This window comes from Taeniopygia guttata, chromosome 10 (assembly GCF_048771995.1).
Source record: "Taeniopygia guttata chromosome 10, bTaeGut7.mat, whole genome shotgun sequence".
Taxonomy (NCBI): domain Eukaryota; kingdom Metazoa; phylum Chordata; class Aves; order Passeriformes; family Estrildidae; genus Taeniopygia; species Taeniopygia guttata.
Genome location: NC_133035.1, coordinates 6,099,500 through 6,123,366, shown reverse-complemented (window position 1 = coordinate 6,123,366; position 23,867 = coordinate 6,099,500). Strand labels below are relative to the sequence as shown.

The 23,867-nt window shown below is 38.2% G+C and overlaps 1 protein-coding gene across 13 annotated transcripts in view; it reads left to right on the top strand.

Moving 5' to 3' along the window:
- The window catches only part of TJP1 (tight junction protein 1), a 156,850-nt gene that overhangs the window by 128,010 nt on the left and 4,973 nt on the right, over window positions 1-23,867 (top strand). For 4 of the 13 annotated variants that reach the window (XM_030281835.4, XM_030281834.4, XM_012578081.5 and 1 more), the window contains 19 exons: window positions 2,195-2,331; window positions 4,719-4,824; window positions 5,653-5,803; window positions 6,326-6,434; window positions 7,072-7,291; window positions 7,691-7,875; window positions 8,008-8,103; window positions 8,523-8,605; window positions 9,630-9,840; window positions 10,376-10,476; window positions 11,417-11,770; window positions 12,184-12,435; window positions 13,161-14,060; window positions 14,400-14,494; window positions 14,994-15,218; window positions 19,986-20,036; window positions 20,785-20,960; window positions 21,642-22,083; window positions 23,362-23,579. In XM_030281835.4, the coding sequence (XP_030137695.4) occupies window positions 2,195-2,331; window positions 4,719-4,824; window positions 5,653-5,803; window positions 6,326-6,434; window positions 7,072-7,291; window positions 7,691-7,875; window positions 8,008-8,103; window positions 8,523-8,605; window positions 9,630-9,840; window positions 10,376-10,476; window positions 11,417-11,770; window positions 12,184-12,435; window positions 13,161-14,060; window positions 14,400-14,494; window positions 14,994-15,218; window positions 19,986-20,036; window positions 20,785-20,960; window positions 21,642-22,083; window positions 23,362-23,579 (4,112 nt within the window). The remainder of the gene's footprint in view (window positions 1-2,194; window positions 2,332-4,718; window positions 4,825-5,652; window positions 5,804-6,325; window positions 6,435-7,071; window positions 7,292-7,690; window positions 7,876-8,007; window positions 8,104-8,522; window positions 8,606-9,629; window positions 9,841-10,375; window positions 10,477-11,416; window positions 11,771-12,183; window positions 12,436-13,160; window positions 14,061-14,399; window positions 14,495-14,993; window positions 15,219-19,985; window positions 20,037-20,784; window positions 20,961-21,641; window positions 22,084-23,361; window positions 23,580-23,867) is intronic. The other 9 variants (XM_032750309.3, XM_030281840.4, XM_030281841.4 and 6 more) reach the window with 3 other exon arrangements.

The following is a 23,867-nucleotide window of genomic DNA, read 5'->3' as shown; positions in this document are numbered from 1 at the left end:
TTTTGTCTCTTGGGAACTGCAGCTGTTAGTTTTTAACAAGTTTCCCTCACCTGGAACCAATGGTGGCATCAAGTTGTTTCCTGTATCATCTTGTAATGTGAAATATTCAGATCTTACTGGACAGTTTAGGCAAAGTCAAGGAAAAAAATCTGCTCCCCTGCTTTTCTGATGTTTCCTTTTCGCTTTATCAGCTTTTTCCCATTTAAAATTTCATGTCTTGGGGAGTGGAAATTGTTGCAGCTTACAACACTACAGAACTTTCTTGTTTCTAGGACATTTAGCATGCTAAATATATATATCGGTTTTTAATAAGCCAGGAACTATTTTCAAGGGAATGACCAGTCCAATCATGTTTTAGTCTGGTACACTCTAGCTTATGCACCTAAACTGGAAATCCAAAAGAGGAATAAGAAAACCTCTACCAGTGATGTTTGGGAATGAACTAGAAGGATAAATGCTTACTTTCTATTTTGTTAGACATAGTAGTTTTAGCATCCTTTTAATCAGCTGTGGGAGCCTCCAAAAGGGACTTCATCTGGATAAAAAGAGGCATAAATACGGATTTTAAATAAGCTACTGTGCTTGTTTTTATCAATGACTTACAACAAGATGGTTGTTTATAATGCAAAAGGGTTTCTCTTCGCAGTTTGTTGTGGTGATTGGAGTACTTTTCTGTATTGTTTAGCTGCCTTCGGGCACTTGGTTTTAAAACTGGTAGAGGAATACACTGAGAAGTTGTAGTATGTCTTGGCTGAATAGCTAAGTGTTGTTTCTCATATTTTAGACTTCATTTTGCTTCAGGAAAGCACCTTCTACTTGTTTTGATTTTGGTAATTTCTTTTATTCTTTACTGCATGTCTTGGATGAGCAGACTTGCTGGAATCTCTTTTCTGAAGTCATATTTCCAGCTCTTGAAGCAATATTTCTGATTAGGATCTTAACAGTCTTAGCTTTGTATGATGGGGGTTTGTTCCATTTGTGCTTTATGGGCAGCGATGCTCATTATTGCCCAGTAGCACCATCTAGCTGTTAGTAGTGCAGAACTTCTCTCTTTTTTCCCCCCTTTATGAGAGCAGATGGGCTTGCACCTACTGACCAAGCCATTGTTTTCCCCACTTCTTGGCAAGTCAGTCTGGTATTATATGAAAAGCTGCTATTTCTGTCTATTTCAAATATTCTTTAAATCCTTGCTTATTTGCTAACTCCCAGGAAGAAAAATCTATTTTTCTAGCTCAATATTAATATTCATTTGTTCCAACCCTATTAAATTATTTAGTGTTCATCAGATAGCAGTGTAGTGGTTAACATTTCAACATGCAGCACATGTTCAGTTCTGCTGTGGTACAGCTGGCAGCTGTAGCTCAATACAACAATACAAGAATACCTGATATTTTGAACTCAAGGAATAGAAATTACATTCTGTAGAATTTTCCTTGCTTTCGTCATTTAAAAACAGGAGCTTACTTTAACTTGTCCTAAATTCCTTCAGTTTGTGCTCAAAGTGTGTGTAAGAAATGCATAAGAAGCAACAAATTGTCTTTTGGCTAAAATACATGGATGAGAGTCACTCTCCTCTTGTCATAGCTGTGCATTGAAGGCCTTATCCTCTCTGAGGAGATGAGAAATGAGGAACATATTTCTGTGGGCCTTGGCAGGGCTTTGCAAGGATAAAAGGTACCACACCAGCAGCACTTGTGTTTCAGGGCAGCTGACACACAGAGCAGATAAATTAGCTTGGTCACAGCGAAGCCAAAGAATTAAGTCTGAAAATCCATGATTTTTATAGGGAAGGATGAGGAAAAGACTATTGTAATGGATTTTCTTCCTTTCTTTCCTTTGTTTCTCAATTCTTTATATATCTATCAATATACACCACATGTGTGTGACCTATGTGCTTGAAGCAGAGAGCTTGAAGCTTTAGAGTCTGTGTCCCATGTGCTGCTGCTCTCTTAACTACCATAACTAGGGAACATGCCATAACTTTGTTAACATGCTATTAGGGACAAAACACTAGGATTTAGAAATGATAAAAACTATTAATAATGTGATAGTCTAAGAACAAAACCTTCCTAAATAGTAATGGTGATACCTTACCCTCAACCTGATGAATGGAAGTATTTATTCTTTAATCTTAGTGGACTGAGATCATAGAAACTGTTCTGTATGCGGAGTGGAATCTTTTTTTCTAATATAGTCATCGAAGCAGAGAAGATGAGAGAATAACTAAACCAGGAGCTGTTTCTACACCTGTAAAGAATGCAGATGATATTTCTAAAGCTGTGGAAGAGGTGACAGTTGAAAGAACTGAAAAACAAACTCCACCACTCCCAGGTAAAAATATTAAAATATAATAATTATGTGTTGTTGAGAATGGATGACCAGTAAAGACTTAATGCTCTTGCATATTTGTGGAATGACTTTCAAGTCTTAAAACAGATCAAGTCCTAATTATTTCTATTTCTGAATACAAACAGTCTTTGTAACTGTAATCTCATTTATATCTTAAGCATTTTGGTCCTGAAAACCTAAGTTGTGGGGTCTGTCATTATATAGGGGTCATATTTCAATGTTTAGGGTTGTAGTTATAAGTGATGGTTGTAAAGAGTTTTGTACTGATTTCTCAGACAAGGTTAAAATCTGTCAGTTCTTTTCTGAGTATTCAGTAAATGTGTTCTTATGGGTTACTGTAGCAGACCATATTTATAACAATGATGTATTTAAGTCTGTTTAGAGCTACTGTTCCCAAGATACAACTCAAAACACTCCAAAATGCTTTGTTCATGTAGCACTTAACTACAGTCAAGGACGAAGAAGGCAGGTTAACAAATGCAGTACAGCTAATCAAACCAGAACAAAATATCTTTCCTTTTTCCCAAAAGGCAAGGATAAGCTAAATGGCAGCAGATAAAAGCCAGATGGTGTAAAAAAGGAAAAAAAAACAAAACAAAAGATGATACAGGACACTGTTCCGGGCAGGCTGACACTTACAAGATTTTTGTTTACAGAATGAGGCACTTCAGTGAAATTACAAGTGGAGAAGGGAGCTGTGCAGATGGTTTAGAGGGAGCTGTTACTGAAAGGCTGGGTGGAATGAGAGAAAGCACATTCAGGCTTGAAAATATTTGAGTACCTAAGGGATGAGCAGTGACACTTCTGCATGTAGTAGTCAGTAGATTAATGAACAACTGGAAGGGTTCTGATGTTGATAGATTCTGAAAGATCTTGAAAATAAGAACAATAAGTTTTCTGATACAGCAGCCATTATTAAAAAGATGGTCATAAGAGGTAACCTTTTACAGCAGTGTTATAAAGAGAGGTAAATGAAGTAATTTATATTTGCCAAGATGGGAAGGGATGTGGTAGTGAGATTAGAAAGATGAATTCTGCGTTTCTGTAAGGTACTGAAGATTAATAATTGGCATAATACCAATCTAGCCAGATAGGCAACCCTTAAAATGGTTCTTAATTCAAAATAATGTACTGATAGTTGGTCTGAGGGGCTAGCAAACCAGTGATAAATAGTGTGGGGGTTTTGTTGGTGGGGAAGGAGAAATGTTCAATTCTTGCACAAATGGGAAGAGGCACATAGAAATACTTAGTTTGGGTGGGAGGAGTTGTAGCCCAGTACATAAAGCTAATATTTAAATTAATGTCTGCAGATAAAATTCACTTGCCCAAGAAAAACTGATTTAAAGTGTAGCAAAGGGCATAATCATTTAACAAAAGCTCTAGGGAAATGAGGATTCTTCCATGAAAATGTTAGAGAAGTGGCTGGCAGGATCTCTGATGGTTTGCTGCCTAGACTAGGGGCAAGGGTAAGATGGCTATCCTAGTTGATTGTGTCAAGAATCAGGGTGGGAGAAAAGTATTTGTTGGGAGGGATCATCAGAAGCTTAGCTTAGGAAAGGTTAATTAGAGACTTCAAGGAAAACACTATGTTACTGTATGGGAAGGACCAGAGTCACATTACAAAAAGGCTTAATTACTCGATTGTTGACTGAAATTCCCAATTTCAAACTAGTCTGTTCAGTGATTTGGAAGGAAGATGGTGCAATTGTTGATAAGATCAGGAATATTAGACTAGTTCAAAGTCAGCCTTGTTTGAAATCAAATATTTTCCTGTGTACAAAAATGAGCCTATAAATCCTTTATCAGAAAAGAGCCTCTACTAGTGTTCAGTGGTGAGGGAAGCCTGCAGTGGCAGTTTCCTCACAGGAACTCCAGAGAAGCTCTGCAGCAAAGCCATAGTAAGTGCATAGCTCTAAGGACCACCAGCTGGACCTAAAGGCATGTATGGTAGATTGAAGCTTTATGGTATTTTCATTTCAGAAATTGTATTCTTGAGTGAAGAGAACTAATGGAAAATGAAGATGTTAGGTCATAAAAATAAAGGTTAGAAACAGAAGGATTGAAAGTGGTCTTGAGAGCATGAAGCCTTCTGGTTCTCGTCTTTTTGAAGTGTTCAGAATACTTAATCAAGTGCAAAGGAAGTTTAGGAATATTTACTGAAATAGTAGTTAGGCCAGTAATCACACTGCTCTGAATGGCATGATGAGTCTTCTGTTGTAAGTTTTCTAGTATTTTACTTCTAAGTGAGTCTAAGTGGGGTAGAGGGAAGGCTACTGAAGAAGTCATTAATTAAGTCTTAACTAAGTAAACTTTACATTTTCATCTTTAAATGACCAAATGGATATTGGAAATCTTTGGTATTTTAATAGAACCAAAGCCAGTGTATGCACAAGGAGGGCAGCCAGATGTGGATTTACCAGTCAGTCCATCTGATGGTCCTTTACCCAATTCAACCCATGAAGATGGAATGCTTCGGTAATGTATCTCTGAACTCTGTTTGAACCTGCCTGGTTCTTAAGCAAACCAACTGTTATCCAGGGTAGTCAATGATCTCTCTCTGTGCTCTGGTATCATGCCCAGTATTCTGTCCTGACCCTTCTTTTCACAAATAATAGGATGAAACATGAGATCTATTCCTGAGCCTTGTTGACATTTATACTGGGTTATATACCACTTTAAAGTCTATTCATTTCTATGGAAATTAGTCTTTAAAATAATTAACACGTGAAAAGGATTTGCTGGGTTTGTCGATCCCTGGGCATTCTCACTCCTCCTTTCCTGTCCCCATGTCCAAAGAGAGGAAAGTTACCGTATTATACCCTTTACCTTTCATAGTAATTGGAGAGCAGTGAATAAAGGTTACAGCAGAATTGTGCAGTGTCCCAGCATGGAAATAAATCTGTTTCAGCTGGGATCTCCTTTATGGGCATTAGTGTACATGAAAGTAGATTCTAGTTTGGTTTGACCTCAAATTAATCTGGATCTCTTCAGAGCCAAAATAGATCTGTATGCCAGCACAGCTCTTTAAAAGGAAGAATGTTTTTGGAAGAGAGTGTCAGTGTCTCACATAAACACTATGAGTGTAAGACAAACAAACCATAATAAACATGTATGTGCAGGTAGGTTTTCTGGAGTGCTGCTATTGAGCATGTTGTAATGCTGCAGTTGATAAGCAGTTAATGGTATGTATAGCAAAATATCCACGAATTGACTAACAAGCAGGTTACTTCTTCGCATGTTTCAAATTTACCAGGATATTTTGGGCTATTACATCAGTAAGTGGAATATTTTCTAAATTTCTAGGCCAAGCATGAAACTGGTAAAATTCAGAAAAGGAGATAGTGTGGGCTTGCGACTAGCAGGTGGCAATGATGTTGGCATATTTGTAGCTGGTGTTCTGGAAGACAGCCCTGCAGCAAAAGAAGGATTAGAGGAAGGGGACCAGATTCTCAGGGTATGTCAAAACTGTTAACATTACAAATGTTTTGTTGTACCAAAATAGGTTTTCTTTCTGTAGGATTGAATATTTTGCTTTTGTAGTTCATACAGTTTTTTCTGTATGTATTTATTAGATTATTTACTAGGAGCAAAACCTCTTTTTACTGTACTGTTGCTAGGAAGGTTAGTAAAGTTTTTTTACATTAAATTTTGTAGACTAATTCAGTTTATGAAGTTGTTTGATTTCATGGTGGGTGACTAAGTTGTCAGAGTGCTCTGTGGGCTACTGATATATATAGGTGCTCCATAATGACTATAAAATTAACAGCTACCTATTATCCTGGAAGCTGTGCTTTTACTGAGAAATAAAGTGGGACTCTTTAGAGGTACAGGAGGCATCTTGAGATATGTGCACTTGGTATGAATGAAATTGAGTAAGAAAAAGATCATAGCAATAGATTCAGATTTTCTATTATATCATTAAATCTCTGTAATAATGTCATATGCTAAATCAACCTTATTGCTTTATTGATACCAGGTAAATAATGTAGACTTCACAAATATCATCAGAGAAGAAGCTGTCCTTTTTTTGCTTGATCTTCCTAAAGGTGAAGAAGTCACCATTTTGGCACAGAAGAAAAAAGATGGTAAATATTTGTATATTGGAAATTATGTAGTAGACTGCTTAGAACAGCATTAAAAAGTCTAGTGAACAATAACTAACTGCTGGCTTGCAGGAAATTGGCACCTTAGACTATTATAAAGTCCTTTTGGCCTTGCGCTAGGAGGCCACTACAAATGGAGTAGAGACTGATATGGTGCCAGTATGACCACACCCCCCTAAACAAACAAACAAAATCCCAAACAAAATATTCGTCTTCAGAATAGCCCCTACCACCTATGTAATGTCTTGGCATTATTCTTGGAGGAAGTAGAAGAGTCAGTTGTAGTTATGCCATTGAAAATGAGTGGTTATGCTGACGTGTTTGTACATACAAACTTATTTTCTCAAGGTTAATTCCTTCTAGAGTGAATCAAGTAAGCTTGCACTTTGATCAAATTTTTGACTGTAAAAGTTGAATTTATGTTAGTAGAGTTTACTGTAAATATTTATGGTGCTTGAAATAGATCAGCTCTGAGACATTAAGGCTTCTTGAATAACGTACGTTTTAGAACAAGGAGAATTAAGGTGAGGCATTGCTTTGTGTAATTCTTGTGAGCATTATAACATCAACTGAACTTATGTAACACTTTATATTTTGTGATTTCTTTTCCTTCTTTCAGTTTATCGTCGCATTGTTGAGTCTGATGTAGGGGATTCTTTCTATATCAGAACTCATTTTGAATATGAGAAGGAATCTCCTTATGGACTAAGTTTCAATAAAGGCGAAGTGTTCCGGGTGGTGGACACTCTGTACAATGGCAAACTGGGTTCATGGCTGGCCATTCGAATTGGGAAGAATCATAAGGAAGTGGAAAGAGGTATCATACCTAACAAAAACAGGTACGATCTTGCAATAGCTAAATTACTAATTCACACCCACAGTTTTAAATGGCATCTGTATAATGAATGACTGGACTTCCTTGCAGGACACAAGTTTATAGAATTGGTTCAGTAAGAAAAAGTGACAAAGTGTAAAACATACTGAAGTAAAATACCTGTGGATTTGCATTTGACTTTGCACAATCCACGAATAAACTTTCTTTTCAATACAAGAGCTTTAATACAAGGTTATAACAAGTTTTAGAAATGTGATACCAGGCTCAGTAGTTGTCTTGTAGTTCATAATACAACAAAAGTTTGGTTCAGCAGTGGCAGTGGTTTTTTGAGACCATAAGCTTGCTAGTCAGGCATTACTTCAGAAGCTGACTTTGTGGTAACTGGGATTTGTTGTCACCTTAGAGCTGAGCAGCTGGCTAGTGTACAGTACACGCTTCCAAAGACAGCAGGAGGAGATCGAGCAGACTTCTGGAGATTCCGAGGCTTGCGGAGCTCAAAAAGAAATCTCCGGAAAAGCAGAGAAGATCTTTCTGCCCAGCCGGTTCAGACAAAGTTTCCTGCCTATGAAAGAGTTGTTCTTCGGGAAGGTATGCCTTTACTCTTACTGCACATTACAGGTTTGTGTGGTTTGGTTTGGAAAAGCCAGTTTAGTTAAATGTATCTTGCATTTGGTTTAAGCAATCGATACATCTTGACTTTTCTTTTTCCTTCAATTCTAGCTGGGTTTCTCAGACCTGTAACCATTTTTGGTCCAATAGCTGATGTTGCACGGGAGAAACTTGCTAGAGAAGAACCAGATATCTTCCAAATTGCAAGTAGGTGTGAGAACAGGTTTTTCTGCAGTTAGGAAATAGCTTTCTTTGGCTATATTGTTTCTACATTATTACTTTAGTTAATGTATTTAACGAGATATTGGTAATGTAAAGGAACAGACTAAATGCAAGTTCTTCTACTGCATTGCTGCTGATAATTCTCTAAAGACATATTAGTTCTATTTATAGCCACATCAAATTTAATTTTAATTCTGTACCTTATCCTGTTTCCAAGTACTTTTGTAAAGATGTGATTTTTATAGCCATAATGGTGGGTACACTTTCATGTATGATATGTAATCAGAAGTGTCTTCAAGCTGAATTGACAGCTTGAGCTATTAAATGATTTGTTTTACCTTAATAAGGGAATGTAGACTATGTTGTAAACTTACAATAGAATTTTACTGTGTCCTCTTTACCAGAAAGTGAACCAAGAGATGCAGGTACTGACCAACGTAGTTCTGGCATTATTCGTCTCCACACCATAAAGCAGATAATTGACAGAGTAAGTCTTCTATTGTCACTGGGCTTTTAACACAAGAAAAGTAAAACTGATAACATGAAGTAAAGTGTTGGATGTTTTAAATGTAGAATGGTAACTTACTGTGTTTGCTTTAAAAATAGCTTTCTCATCTCTCTATAGGTTAATAAGAAAAACCCTACCACCCTGCTTCTCTGTATTAATAACTGCAGGCTGGATGTGCTTCTAGGCTTTGTTCCAGAGGCTGTTGTCCTTTCTCCATTAAGGCTCTTTTAAGCTGTTTCCTCTTTCATTTAAAGCCATGGTGTGACATTATAGCTAGAAATGGTTACTTCATTTATTGAGTTGTTAGTTTTGCCCCACCCCAGTGTAAAAGTCAATCACTTGACATAATTATTTTGTGTGAGGACTAAGAAAGGGTTCTTCCATCTCCCTTCCTTAATATCCTTAAAACCTCAACAATTAGTCCTTTATATGAGGCTCACCTATATATTTCCTTACTTAAAAACAAACTGGAAGATTTTCAGATGCTGAAGTAACGAGAGGGGAAAAAAGCCATTATAGCAGCAAAGTCAGCATGCTTCACGTTGTGTGCCTGATTGCACTGAATGAAATCTGGCCAAATTCTGCATTTACAGTGATTTTTTTTGGTAAAAAAAGTCGATAGAAGTGTGTAATGGGACTGTATCTTGTGTTTCAGTCTTTGGTTTTTTCCTATTTACAGTATATTGATAGGAAACTGCTTCTTTTTATTTCAGTGTCTGCTTACTTTGTGGAGATTTTTAAAAAATAGAATTAAGTGTAAAAAATCCTAGAGTTATACAGTGGTCCTACAGTTCAAAATGTATATGCCTACTTAGGCTTGTATTGGAGTTGGTTTGGTTTTTATTATTTTGTTAATTCAAATAGGAGAAGGATTTAAGTCAATACTTTGAAACAATGAATTCTCTGAAGGTAATACAAAGTCATTTTGTAGAGTATGTTAAAAAAATTTCATCTAGGACATAAATCATTTGCTTTCTTGCCTGTGTCCTTCTTGTCACTGCAGGATAAACATGCTTTATTAGATGTCACTCCCAATGCAGTGGACCGTCTGAATTATGCCCAGTGGTATCCAATTGTAGTGTTCCTAAATCCTGATTCTAAGCAGGGAGTAAAGACCATGAGAATGAGACTGTGCCCAGAGTCACGAAAAAGTGCCAGGAAATTGTATGAAAGAGCTCACAAGCTCCGCAAAAATAATCACCACCTCTTCACAAGTAAGTAATTAGACTGGATTAGAATTTCTGAGAGGAAAGGGGAGGAAAGATGAGAGAAGATTCTACCTCCAGAATTTTTTGCAAATGGAACAGGTCAAGCAGTGACTGACTTGCTCAGGCTTTGCCATTCAATAACCAGTAGTTAATTGGTGTGTGCATCATTTGCACATGACTGCTCAAATGTAAAGCAATCTGAAACATCAAAATGACGTTTTTAATAGATCTTGTGGCTTTGCAGGATCATCAGCCAAAATCAGAACTTGAATAAATTGGAAAATGATGTAACTTTATTGTTTTAGTCTGGCTAAACTCAGGCCTCTCTTTATTCTAAGCTACTGTTAATTCAGCATTTCCTGTGGGATAAAACATCCCAAATCACATCAGGCCTTAAGGTTGCTTTGGATACTACTTTGCATTACTGTTTAAATCTCATAGTTTTGACCTACCAGTTTATATTGCTTTTATTACTCATGGTACAGATCCTTCTTGTAGTTCTGCAGAAATCATAAGTCAAACTAATCTGCTGTACTTCTAGCTACCATTAACTTGAATTCAATGAATGAAGGATGGTATGGAGCTCTTAAGGAAGCAATTCAGCAACAACAGAACCAACTAGTGTGGGTTTCAGAAGGAAAGGTAAGAAATAATATTTGGGGGGAAATGGCAAAACAGTATTCATGAGAGGTTTCCTGTGAAGATCTAAAGCAGTAATGCCTCCTGGCTGTGTGAGCTGCTCAAAACTGATTTGTCACTGTATTGGAACACTTAACTCTGTTAATGTGAGCTGTACAGTTTGTCCTTATGCATGTAGCAGTGTTGTAAGGGAGCATTTGCTTATTGGCATTGTTAACTGGAGGATATAGTAATGCTGTGAAGATTTTGCAGGGATTGGATGGGCTTTTGTCAAAGAACTTCTGGGAATTTCACTGCATGGGCTTTCAGGGCTGGGATTGCTTGATCATGGAGTGTGTTTTTCATTATAAAAACAAGTGGCATATTCATGTCCTTAGTGACCTTTCTGAGAAGAGTTGTGAGAAAGCACATGCTAAAACACAAGTTAGTGTTCTGTGTTCCCCGCTAAATCTCCACTTACCTTCTTGAGCTGCATGTTACTCTATGCACATTAGATCCATCCTCCTGAAGAACTATTATCAAGTTTAGTGCCAGCTAAAAGTAAGCAAATGATGAATCAGCTATTGTTGCAGGTTTCTTCATTAGATCTGGTTTAGACCTTAGCTCCTTATATGTACCTGCAAAGTAATGATTCCGATATCATAAAACCACTTTAAAGTGCAACTCTGTATTTTTCCAAGCACTTTGATATCTATGGACACTGCACTGTCCCCTTACTTTGACAGTCATCTGGTCCCTTAGTAAAATGATTCAAAGAGCTAGGCTGCAGATAGGTGTTTTAGGTCTAAACTTAACATACTGAGTGATGGACACCCAATTTCTTGTCCCCTGTGATGATATTGATAGTGAATTTGATAAAACTCCCATGTTCTACAATGCAAGAGAAAGGGTGTTCTTTAGAAGGTATTTCAATAAACGTGTACCCTAATTTTGTTTGCCACAGGCAGATGGTGCTACAAGTGATGATCTTGATTTACACGATGACCGCCTTTCTTACCTCTCCGCTCCCGGCAGTGAGTATTCCATGTACAGCACAGACAGCAGACACACGTCTGACTATGAAGACACAGACACAGAAGGGGGTGCTTATACGGATCAAGAACTGGATGAAACTCTGAATGATGAGGTTGGGACTCCTCCAGAATCTGCTATTACACGCTCCTCTGAACCTGTTCGAGAGGATTCTTCTGGAATGCATCATGAGACTCAGAGTTACCCTGCTTATGCATCTCAAGCTCAGCCTCAGCCAAATCTCAGAATAGACTCTTCAGGATTTAAAGCAACTACTACTCAGCCGGTAAGAAAGTAAATTTATACACTGACCACTATGCTCTTACTTCAGGTTGCAAGTTCTCTTGAATAAGAAATGTCCATTTATATTCTGCTTATCAGTGTTGTGTGTACATACAAGAATCTGTCAACAGCAACAATACATTACAGTGAATTGGAGAATCAGCTTGCCCTGCCTCTTTTAGTGACTCATTGACAGGAGGGGGATTGAAGTACCATTCTACTTTTATTAAATGTTTTGCTTTTATAATTCTCAACCTAATGAATTTCTGGAAGTGCTAGTGCATGATACTATCAGTACATTTCATTCTACATCTAGCTGCATTGGTCAGGGCATCACTTAAATTATTTTAATATAAATCAAAAAGTCATACATTGATTCAATAGCAGTATATCTGAAATATTTTAAACACTTCACAGAAAGCAGAAGCCTCACCTGCAGTCCCTTACCTTTCCCCGTCGCCTGAATCAAACCCTGCAACCTCATCAGCCTCTGCAGTAAATGCTAATGTAAACCTAACTAATATCAGACTGGAGGAGCCTACTGCTGCTCCTTACAACTCTTACCAACCACAAGCGGCCCCCTTAAGAACACCGTGTACTGAGGGAGCTCATGTAGTACTAAGAGACCAAGAGCCATCATCCTTACCGCCGCATATAGATCCAGCAAAGGTACCTGTGCCGCATTGTTGTGCTGATTTCCTGCTATACATCAAGCTAGCACATGATCTTTGTTTTGCCCTTATTTGAAGAATTCCTTCTAATTTTTTTTCTTCTAAGAGAATCATGCAGGTTACAAAACACAGTTCATCTGAATTGCTAAGCATCATGTAATGTTTTGTGTGCATGGCTTCAAACTCTATCCTTTTCACTTCTCAAAAACATGACTTTTTTAAAAAGGCTGCATTCTGTATTTTGATTTTTCTTTGACTTCCTTAGCTTGTCAACAATTCTCCTGTTAATGAGGCCTCGAGAAGAATCTTATTTCCCTAAAATTTAAATCATGCCAAATCGTTGATCATGAAGTTGAGTCCAGTTTGTTGTGTGATTTCTTCAGCAATGCTAGAGCTATCTTAGTGTATTTATATATTTCACTTCCACTCTTTCCACATTCTGAAAAAGTGTGTGCCCCCTGAGCACCAAACCCCAGACGTGAGGCTCTTACCTTTGTCTTTCTCTTCTAATCGGCTTACATGTTTTTTCTTAAAAACATAACTAAAAGGGATCTCTTGAATCACCAAGTTCAGCTTCCTCTGGTTGCAAACATCTGCATAATTATTCTGCTTTTAAACAAAATTAAAGCCAATATTTAAAACTAGGATTTGTTTCAAATGCTGCCTTTCAACTGCAGCTGAAGTTACTCTTCATTTTAACTGAGAAGTGTCTCTCTCTAACAGGTGTACCGAAAGGATCCATACGTTAATGAAGAAGCATCCAGACAAAGCTACGTCTTAAAACAGCCAGCAATTAATCACCCAGTACAGAGACAGGAAAGAGACCCAAATCTCATCTATGAATCCCAGGCTCAGTATGCAGAAAAACAGCCGAGTAGGGATTATGAACAATCAACATATAGGTATGACTCTACAAACTATGTAGATCAGTTTTCTCGTGGTTATGACCCTCGCCTACATTACGATGACCGTGTGCCTCCCTATGAGGAGCACTGGACATATTATGAGGAGAAACAGCCCTATAACCAAACAAGAACAGCTTATGAAAACCAGCCTCCTAGGGATCTTGATTCCAGACAAAATCTAGAAGAGAGCACAGAGCGCAGCTATTACCCAGCACAACCTCGTTTTGAGGAACCCCCTGCAATGAGCTATGACAGCAGACCTCGCTATGAGCATGCACCCAAAAACTTCAGCTTACCACAAGTGCGATACGAGGATCAGCACACGGCTGGATACGACGCCCATGGTCGATACAAAGCGGAGGCTCAGCCATACCAGTCAGCCATATCTCGGTCTCCTGAACCCAAGCAGTACTTCGATCCACACATAAGGGGCTATGAACAAGGTCCTCCTCAAGCTTATAATGCTAAAGCTGGACAATATGAGCCTTCTCATAGCACTTCAGGTGTTTCTCTTCCTCCTCCCCCTTCATCACAAACCAAACCAGAAGTTTTGCCTTCCAACAGTAAACCACTGCCTACACCACCATCTCTAGCTGAGGAAGAAGAAGATCCGGCCATGAAACCGCAGTCTGTGCGAAGTAGGGTTAAGATATTTGAAAGGAGAAGATCCCCATCTTTGGAAAAAATGAAGGATACGAGCGATACATCAACTGTCAAGGTAAGTAATTTAAATTTTTTAGTTCCTGCTTTTTTGCTAAGGAGACTGCACTGCAAGAAGTGAAGTATTTTCTCAAAAACAAAGCTTTAGTGTAGTGAAATACTGCCTTTTAGCAACCTAAATGTGGTATGTTTTAAAAACAGAACCTGAACACTTCTTGTGAAAACACTGCCAGGCATCTTGTTATCCTGGAAACTCCTCTAATTCTTCTTTTGCTAGTACTTGTTTTTTCTTTTGGAGGAAGGGAAGGTAGTCTTAGTTTTCTTAATCTTAAAGTGCTTTTTTTTTATATTTCTAAATGTTAGAATTTAAGAGAATATGCTGTGCTTTTCTTTACAGCCTCCAGAACTAGCACCTAAGCCTGTACTCACAAGTGTGAGTGGTCCAAAACAAGCTTCTCAAAGCCAGTATGAGCACGAGAAAACAACCTACAGGTAGATGCACAACTGATTAAATTTAGTTTTCTATATTAGTTTAGAATATTTAGAAACACATCTTAGTGCTTCAAATTGGAAACTGCAGAGAGGAGTTGGAGTGTCAGTATGGTTTATGTATCAATAATAAAGCAGGGCATGAAGTCAGTTCTAATGGGTGAAATTGCTGGGAAGTGGGGCAAAGATACAATGATTTCTCAATATTCTTGAAAAGGGAACTTATTAAGTATTGTTGTTCTACTTTTTTCTATCTTTAATTGAGCTAATAAGAAAGCAAAACAAAAGGGAAAATATAAGGTGTAAAGGAAATAAGAATTTTCTTTCCTTATGGTATGTCACAACTGTCTAATTTCCATGCAATGTAGGTAAAAAGGCAAGGTGTGCAATTATAAGAATTACATGTTTGTTGCTTTATTACTAGCTAGGTTATAAAATAGAATTGTAATTTGGGCACTTATTCAACTGGGCAATGCAACTATATATTATTGTTGTTGGTTAGGGCCCCAGAACCACAGAGACCTCAAGTGAAGCCACCTGAAGATATTGTGCGTTCCAACCATTACGATCCTGAGGAGGATGAGGAGTATTACCGGAAGCAGCTCTCCTACTTCGATCGCAGGAGTTTTGAAAATAAGCCATCGGCCCAGGTTCCTGCCAGCCATCACTCTGAGCCCACCAAACCAATACATTCACAGAATCAGCTGAATTTCAGCAATTATTCTAAGTAAGTTTGGGTTCTTTGGGTTTTTTGATTTGAAAAAGGAGGGGAGCATTTAGGGCTAAAACAAAACTTCTGCCTGTGTTCAGTGGAGTTCAGGGACCTGTGATACTGAGCCACAGTCAGTACCACAAATTTTGTATTCATGAAGTCTGAAGTTTCTGTTTAGGTGTAGCATTATTTTAAAAACACATACCTCTAACTTTTTATTTCAATAAAATTAAAATAAATTAATAATTTTTGCAGGTATCAGGGCCTTCAACACGTTACTTGTACTTACTACTTATTAGCATACAGTCATAGAATTGTTTAGGTTGGAAAAGACCACTACAATCAAGTCCAACCATAATCCATCACTACCAGGTCCACCACTTAATCAGTCCCTAAGTGCCACATCTACATGCCTTTTCACCTCCAGGGATAGTGACTCTGACTTCCTGGACAGCCAGTTCCATTGTCTGATAACCCTTCCAGTAAAGAAATATTTCCCAATATCCAGCCTGAACTCCTCTGGCACAGTTGGAGGTCACTTCTTGTCCTGTTGTAGACTGATAATGTCTCTTTTGAGCCCCCCAGCTCCCTCAGCTGCAGCTCACAAGACCCATTGTGTTCCAGACCCTTCCCCAGCCCTGTTGCCCTTTCTGGACCTGCTCAATATCCTCCTTGCAGTGAGAGGCCCAGAACTGGACACAGCTCTCGAAGTGTGGCCTCAGCAGTGCCCAGCACAGGGAGATGTCAGTGCATGGCTCCTGCTGGACACACCATGGCTGGGACAGGCCAGGTGCCATTGGCCTTCTTGGCCACCTGGGCACACGTGGCTCAGGTTCAGCTGCTGTTGACCAGCACCCCCAGGGCCTTTCCAGCCCCTCTGGCCCAGCCTGTGGCACCGCAGGGGTTGGTGTGGGCCAAGGGCAGGACCCAGCCCTGGCCTTGCTGAACCTCACACAGGTGGCCTCAGCCCGCTGATCCAGCCTGTCAGATCCCTCTGCAGAGCTTTCCTACCCTCCAGCAAATCAAAGCCAGTGACTTAATTTGGAGTCACCCATGGATTTACTGGGGGAAGTAAATCAATCACCTCATCAAGATCATGGATTGTGTTCTGTTTATCATCATAAGCAGGACATAATAAAGTATTTTCTTAGTCTAATACAGTAGTGCTTACACATCTTTCAAAACAAAGGTTTTGATTATTCCGGTTCTGCTTGCATTTGTCCTTGTGCACTTTAGCCATATTTGACATTAGGAAAGTGAGCCTTTAGGGAATATTGCTGAGGCCAGAATTTAATATGTTGATGGAAACATCTGTTTCCTGTATTGTTTTGCTTCCTTGATTTGGAACATTTTGATACAGAAATTGTGTGAAAGCTCATACACAGATTTAGCACAGGTGAAGAGCTGGCTATTTTGGAGGATACTTAAACTTTTTGAATACTGTCCTCAGTTACCTAAATTTCTTTTGAAACTGTAGCAAGTTGTTTGTAGCTGTTACAGTGAAAAGCTACCTTGCAAACTGAAAATTGGGGGATTTTTGAAAGCTTTGGTTGTATTCCTGCTTGAAACATGGACTATTCAGGTCAAGCTGAAAATCTGGCAGCTTTAATGTAAATGAGATCTTTAGAATGAAATAATAAACTAGTTAGTTGACGTTTTGTAATGTTTAGTGTATGTGCAAAGTGTCTTTCGTGTACTTGATCCACCATGTTCCAGTGCTTGTCTTAAAGGATTTGAACTGAGACTTGGGAATCCTGTTCTTTTTTGTTTGGTCATTGTGATATTCCAGTGTCTGTCTTTGTGGCCTGAGAATGTTGGAATTCTCCAAAAATCTTGATAGGTTTTAAAGATTTCACTTTTTTTTTCCAAATGATGTCTGTATTGGGTATCTGTAACCAGTTCTGATTCTCAGCTAAGGATGTTTATCCTTCCTTTTCACTTGTCCAGTGGCTTCTGTTGGAAAGTTGAGAGCTTAGCTATTCTGCTCTCTGGGCATCATAGAGTTTCGAAAAGTGGAGAGTTTTGAAAGCTTTCATTGTACATTTGTGATTCTGCAGTGTTGTCCTGCTGAAAAGCATGGGAGAAAGACAGACACAACTATTGAATTTTCGGTGCAGAGCAGCTCATGGCTGAGAGAGATTGTTCCGTATTTCTACCTACTGTTTCTGTCTGCTGTGACACTTGTGTTCTTTGGCTGCTCAGTTGTGGGTGTGTTTTGATGGTGAGTTAGTGTATAACTTCAGGGCTTGTAAGTATGGGAAGGTGACCTCTTACTGCCACAGAGAGGAATGAGGTCATACTGGTTTTAAGGCTGACAATTTCATGTATCATATGGGACAAACATGTGTTGTGTTTTTGCTTTGTGAAAGAATGTAACCCTTAACAGGAAGGGACAGACATGGGAAAGAAAATTTACCCAGGGTAGTCCAGTGCAAATAGACAAATACTAAAATATTAATGTAAGTAGAAAGAGATAAACAAGGCATCTGCTCAGTTGGACAGTACTGGCTCTAGTACACTGCAGTGTCCTTGTGTGGACACACAAACCAACTGCTCTCTTGAGAAAGCATTCATGTTTAGAACTCTCCTTTCACCAGCTTCCACGTTATTCCTGTTACTTGCTCAGTATTAATCTTTTTTTCCCAGTGAATTTCTATGGTAATTGCTATTCTGTGAATAAACTCTTCTAAAAATAAACAGGACTAAATTTGGATTATACAGGAACTGTTGATTATGCAATCTCTTGCTTCTGAATAATCTGTATAATGTATTCTGGGTACAGAGGACAGATTTTATTTATTCATGAGCAATAGCTACAACTTTCTTAGTGTTAAATATTAATGTGAAACATCAAATTATGTAAAGTTCTTTGCCACTGACTTAAGTATGGTGACAGTACATATTTTTCCCACTACGAGTTATTTTACTCTTTTATTTTGTTGGGGGTTTATTTTCAGAATTTAGGAAATTTATACCATTGCTAAAGCTGCTTTGTAGGGATAATGCTATATCTGCATGTTACAGTTGTCAGGAACTGTAGAATAAGGGATAGTTTCTCTTGATGTGAGAAAATAGTAGAACTTGTAAATGGGTAGTGGATATTCAGTGGATGTAATTGAGGCAATTTGAGGCAGATATCCGTGTGGCTGAGCAGTGGATTTTTTGCTGCTTGGTTCAGTGTAGTTAACCTGCTTTAGCTTGACATGCTGCAGTGAGATAACTGCAGATTTCTGTACTGAGTAGGGTTAAGAGTACTCACATGAGTAGCTGCAGCCTCAGCTGAGGAGGCAGTGAGGAACAGCATCCAGACTCCTGCGTGTCTGTTGGCTGGAGTCTATTGAATGTCTGCAAAGCGGTTGGTGTTGCACCCATAGGCTTGGAACCGGACTCCCACTGGTTCATTTCTGCTTCCTTTCAAATTAGAGTAGCAATTTTGCAATGAAGATGAAGTGGGAAACAGGTTAAAACCCAGCCTATCAATAGTTAGGAGAACTTCATTTCCGCACTCAGAAGCTGTAAGGGATCACTTTGGCTGCATACACATTCTGAGCAGTGTGGATGGGATTGTGCCTGACCCTTGGTCAGGAGCCTGTGACAGAATGTGCTTCATACTAAACACAGCTTTGTTCTCTCCTCCCTTCATCAAAAGGATGACCCATCCCCATTTATTTGTTCCCTGGGATGCTGCCATCAGTTCCGCTCAGTGTGCAGTGTGTTGGGTTTTTCCTGTGGCCTTTTGTGGGGCTGCCCTCCCCTGGTTACTGTCTCCCTCTGGGAAGCAGTGATTTCAGGTTGGCACTTTTCTGAGAGCAGCTACTACCCACCTGGAATAAAGGCAACAGGGGATGAGCGAGCAGCAATGACTCCTGTTGCTGGATAAATGGATTTTGATAAAATCTGTGTGAATGGAAGTCTTGAGATAGATATAAAATAATCTCGTTTTTGCAACTCTAGTTTTAGAGATCATGTAAATGCTTTTTAGATCACTAATCCTTCTCATTCATGTGGTGATCAAGCAGACTTTCAAAAGTTACCAGCCTTTTCTTAGTTTCATAGCATACTCCTCTGAACCACCAAGGTGGTTGGTGTCTAGAATTGTTGCTTGTTAAGTATATAAGAGCATACAGAAGGTGAAGGAATGAGGGAAAGCTGTCCTTATGTACAATGTATTTTCTTGCTACATGAAAAGCAAGGTAAGTGTTAAAAAATCAAGGGAAGCCATACTTTTGGTTCTCTGTCTCTCCTAGTATTTGTGAACAGTTCTGAGATGTCCTTTTAGATACTGTTGAACACAACCAGAAGCATTTTATGGTGTGGGCTTTATTGGATGAACTGGCAGTGCTGGAGAAACAGTTGCTATGAATGTGCCCTCGGCGATACAATACAAAACTACAGTCATTCTGTCAATGTTATGACTGAAGAAGTTGTTTAAAATTAGACCATGTTGTTAATTTCTTTCATGTATTGAATAACTATGTTTATACAGTTTGCAACAAATGGCTTAGTGTATTCTCATTCTTACTTTTAATTTCTGCCAATATAAGATCTTGACTACCTCCTAATTCACTGACCAGATCTCATAGTGAATATATGTGATTGTTGTGCACATGCATATGGTAAAGGTTTTGTCAGAAACCTCTCTGTGAATAGTGTCTGTTTCAACAACCTTGTCATATGACAGCTGCTAGGACTAACATAAAAAGTGTGAAGAAATAATATGCTCAAGATAGAATGACTATTTTCTTTCATTCTTCTATTGCTGTTTGCTTTGCCATCACCTAGATTTCTTGGCTCTTACACTAGCTATGACTACTTGAAAAGGAACATCAAGTGGTAAGACTGCTGTTGATGTGAGGATGTTTTCAGGTGTCCTCTCACTGTTACATTTCATCACAGGCATTATGTGCACTTAAAATTTGAAACACACAAATTCTGGAAGTAAGCGCAATAAATATATTGCGGTCCAAAATTACAGGTGTTTGTGAAATCAGTCATTTTCTGAAGTAAACCTGTGGATTAACATTTCTAGCATAAGAAAAATGTTTCGAAAATACGATTTTAAAGTTACATACACTATGCACATAAAGCTAGTGAAGCTTAAGCTGATTACATTTCTAATTAAGATGGCATTGTTCAAATACTAGGTGTATTTAAAGAAGTTATATTAGAATCCATTGTCCTGTTGGTTAATTATGCTTTTCAAAAACATTCCCAAAAAGAGAATTTATGTTTTTCTTTTGAAACCCGTGAAATTAGAGAACACTCTTTCATTGAAATCACTCCAATTGAAGTTGAAAAATTAATATCTAGTAGGCAATTATGCAAATACACCTGAAATGTCATCTGCCTTTTGTTTGCTTTGGTTTGTGTTACTAATCTTCTAAAGATCAATGTTGTCTGAATCTCTTGTGCTTATCAATAAATGTTTTTATACTTGAGACAGGCTATTCAAGAAAATAATGTTTTAGTGTTTATAGGAAGAGATGGAAATCAGGTGGTCATAGAAGACAAAAAATAGCAGTGAATGCAGGAGCCATGCAGAAACTGAACAGTCAAATGTTTATTAATTCTATTTCAACAGGGGGAAACCAACTGATACTGAACCAATGGATAGACCTGTTGGTGAAAAACGCTATGAGCCAATCCCTCCAGTTACAACTCCCCCTCCTGCTCCTTCAGTCCAGTACACACAGCCACAGTCAATTAATAGTCCTGTCCTGTCTCTCCCAGCACACCACAAACCTGCACTTTCTGAAGGTGAGCAGTTACAGAGTTGACCTTTGTAGGAGCAGCTATTGCTTCCCAGGTGCTTGTGAGGTTGCTCAGCATGTCTACATATGTAGCTATGCTGTTCTCTAACTGAAACGTAGAACAATTCTTATTGAAAATAGTTATTTACTGTAGTGAGATTGAGTTTTATGAAATTATTTTGTAATTCTGTCTGAAACCAGGTAGCTTCTAGGTGTTAGTAGTACCCATACTGTCTCAGCAAAGATGAATTAAAACTCCCTGTGCTTTGGACTAGAATTCTTCTGACATGAGTAATAGTTGAAGGCTTCTAGAAACAAAAGAAAAACTTGTTTTTGCTTTCACATTGAGGAGATTGCCCAGTTCAATTGAATTTTCTGGTTTGTGCAAGTGCACAATGGTATTTCAGTACTGTTTTTCTGGGGGGTTGATAATTATATAAATTAGTCTAAGCTTTTTATTGAAAGGTCATACCATTGTCTCCAGCATGTTTAATGAAATGTTAGATAACTTGCCCAGATGTACAAAAGGCAATAGGAGGACAGATATCAAAGAGAGTGAAGCTGAACCTGTGTATATTTTATACTGAAGATTAAGAATTGACTAAAATGTGTTCTTATGCCTCAGTGTATGTGACTAGACATTTCTGGTGGCTGCTGACAAGTTCAAGTATTTTCATTTTTATTGCAGTTAACTCTGTGTCTGACCCTCCTCCACCTCAGAATAAGTCATCAATTTTCAGATCCTCTAGAGAGGACACTGTGCAGTCCACTTTTTACCCTCAGAAGAGCTTCCCTGACAAAGGCCCTGTGAATGGAACTGAGCAGATTCAGAAAACAGTCACTCCTTCCTACAACCGCTTCTCAACCAAACCTTACACGAGCGCCGCACGGCCCTTTGAGCGCAAGTTTGAAAGTCCAAAATTCAACCACAATCTCTTGCCAAATGAAGCTCAGCATAAACCAGAGTTGCCATCAAAATCTTCAAATTCTCCTCAACCAATTTTGAAAGCACACAGTTCCTCACAGCCTCCTGACTTTGAGAGTGGAATGGACACCCATGCTGTACAGGTCGACAAGCCCAAATATCAACCAAATAATGTTAATGCTGTGCCTAAAGCCATTCCTGTAAGGTAAGCTGCTGCTCCTTCTCTTTCCACTTGTACATCTATAGGTCATCTCTGAAACCTGTGAAAAATACAGCTTTTTTTATTCTGCTTCTAATTTCTGTTGATGTAATAGTGGAAAGCTTGATGCTATCATTCTAAATTCTGCCAAAAGATAGATACTTAAAATGTGTTCTATGTTCCTCTGCTGTCTTGCATGCTGTTATTAGAGAGTGGCATGGCTTTTACTTCTTATTTGTCACACTAAATTATAAATTTTCTGGTAGATAGTAATAACTTGCCCTGACAATCTATTTCCAGAAAAGGAATTAATTTCTAAAGATAGCTGTTGCACCAAATTGTATCTGTTATGTGCTTAGAGAGACCTCATGGGATATGTGAATAAGGGATACTTTAAAAATACTTGTGAAAAGAGGAAATAACTTTTGTAGTTTCATATTGGTGCTCTTTACTGTGAGACAAACCAGCAGCTGCTTAATGGCAGCTTGTGCTTGCCTAATATGCTGTAATGTATAAGAACTATGTCAAGAGCAACAGGTACTGTTACAATCTTCAGCTATTTGTTTTTGCAGAACACTGTTTTATTAATATTTTATTTCAAGATAATAATAATAATGGATGAACCAGACTTAAAATTTTGCTGTTTGTCCTATGTTTTAAGCACCTGAGAAATGTTTTATGCTAGGTAGTTCTGTAAACTGCTACATTTTGCAGTTACTGGTTCCTTGAAATTATTTTGAAACTTTTCTGAAAACTTCATCAAGGTACCTTTAAGTTGCAAATTTCTTTTCAGTTATAGCCTGGCAACCTGGAAAAACGTGTGTAATTTTTTTTCCCCAAGCTTTGTTTTCTATATGTAAGTAAAAGGGCTCAATGTTACTCGAATAAAAATTGTTAGTTCTTCTGGTATTAAAGTCAAAATGAGGTTTGGTGCTAAAAAATAAACTTTCCTGTGTTAGTTGCATTTATTTTTATGAAGCTGAATGTATAGCTGGGGTAAGCTCTTTATAATGCCAGAAGCAGTCAGTTGGAAACACAAGATTCAGGTGGTCTGAATTTTTGCTTTAACTACTTGCTAAATATTTTCAGAGTTTGTGAGATTTTGGGGGTTTTTTGTTTGTTGGAGGGTTTCTTTCTTTGTTTTGAGTTGTTTTGGGGTTTTTTTGGTTTTTTGTTTGTTTGTTTGTTTTTTTGTTGGGTTCTTTTTGGGTGGAGTTGGGTGTTTTGCCACAGAGTTTCAGGAAGGAAATATTGATAAAACTGCTAGGTTTTCTGTCTTTTCAGCCCTACTGCACTTGAGGATGAGGAGGAGGAAGATGGACACACTGTTGTAGCCACAGCAAGAGGTGTATTTAACAGCAATGGTGGTGTATTGAGCTCCATAGAGACTGGAGTTAGTATTATTATACCACAAGGAGCCATTCCAGAGGGAATAGAGCAAGAAATATATTTCAAAGTCTGCAGAGACAACAGTATACTTCCACCTTTGGATAAAGAGAAAGGTAACAGCTGGCACTGTACATTCTTCTGTTATTTAATACAATTATTTTCTAACAAGAACAAAACAGAATATGAAAGTAAGCTTAATATGCTTCAACAGTTTTCATTTTGAGATTGTAGTGTGGTCTACTGAAGTCACTTGAGTGAGAAACAATCTTGTTCTTTTCTTTACTGACAGATCTAAATGTTCATATTTTTCTCTAAACTGAGTTACCGAGTAGCTCTGTGGTATCTTTGTGTAATACTTTGAATGTATTTAACAAGACAGTAACAGATTTTTTTTCTCTTAA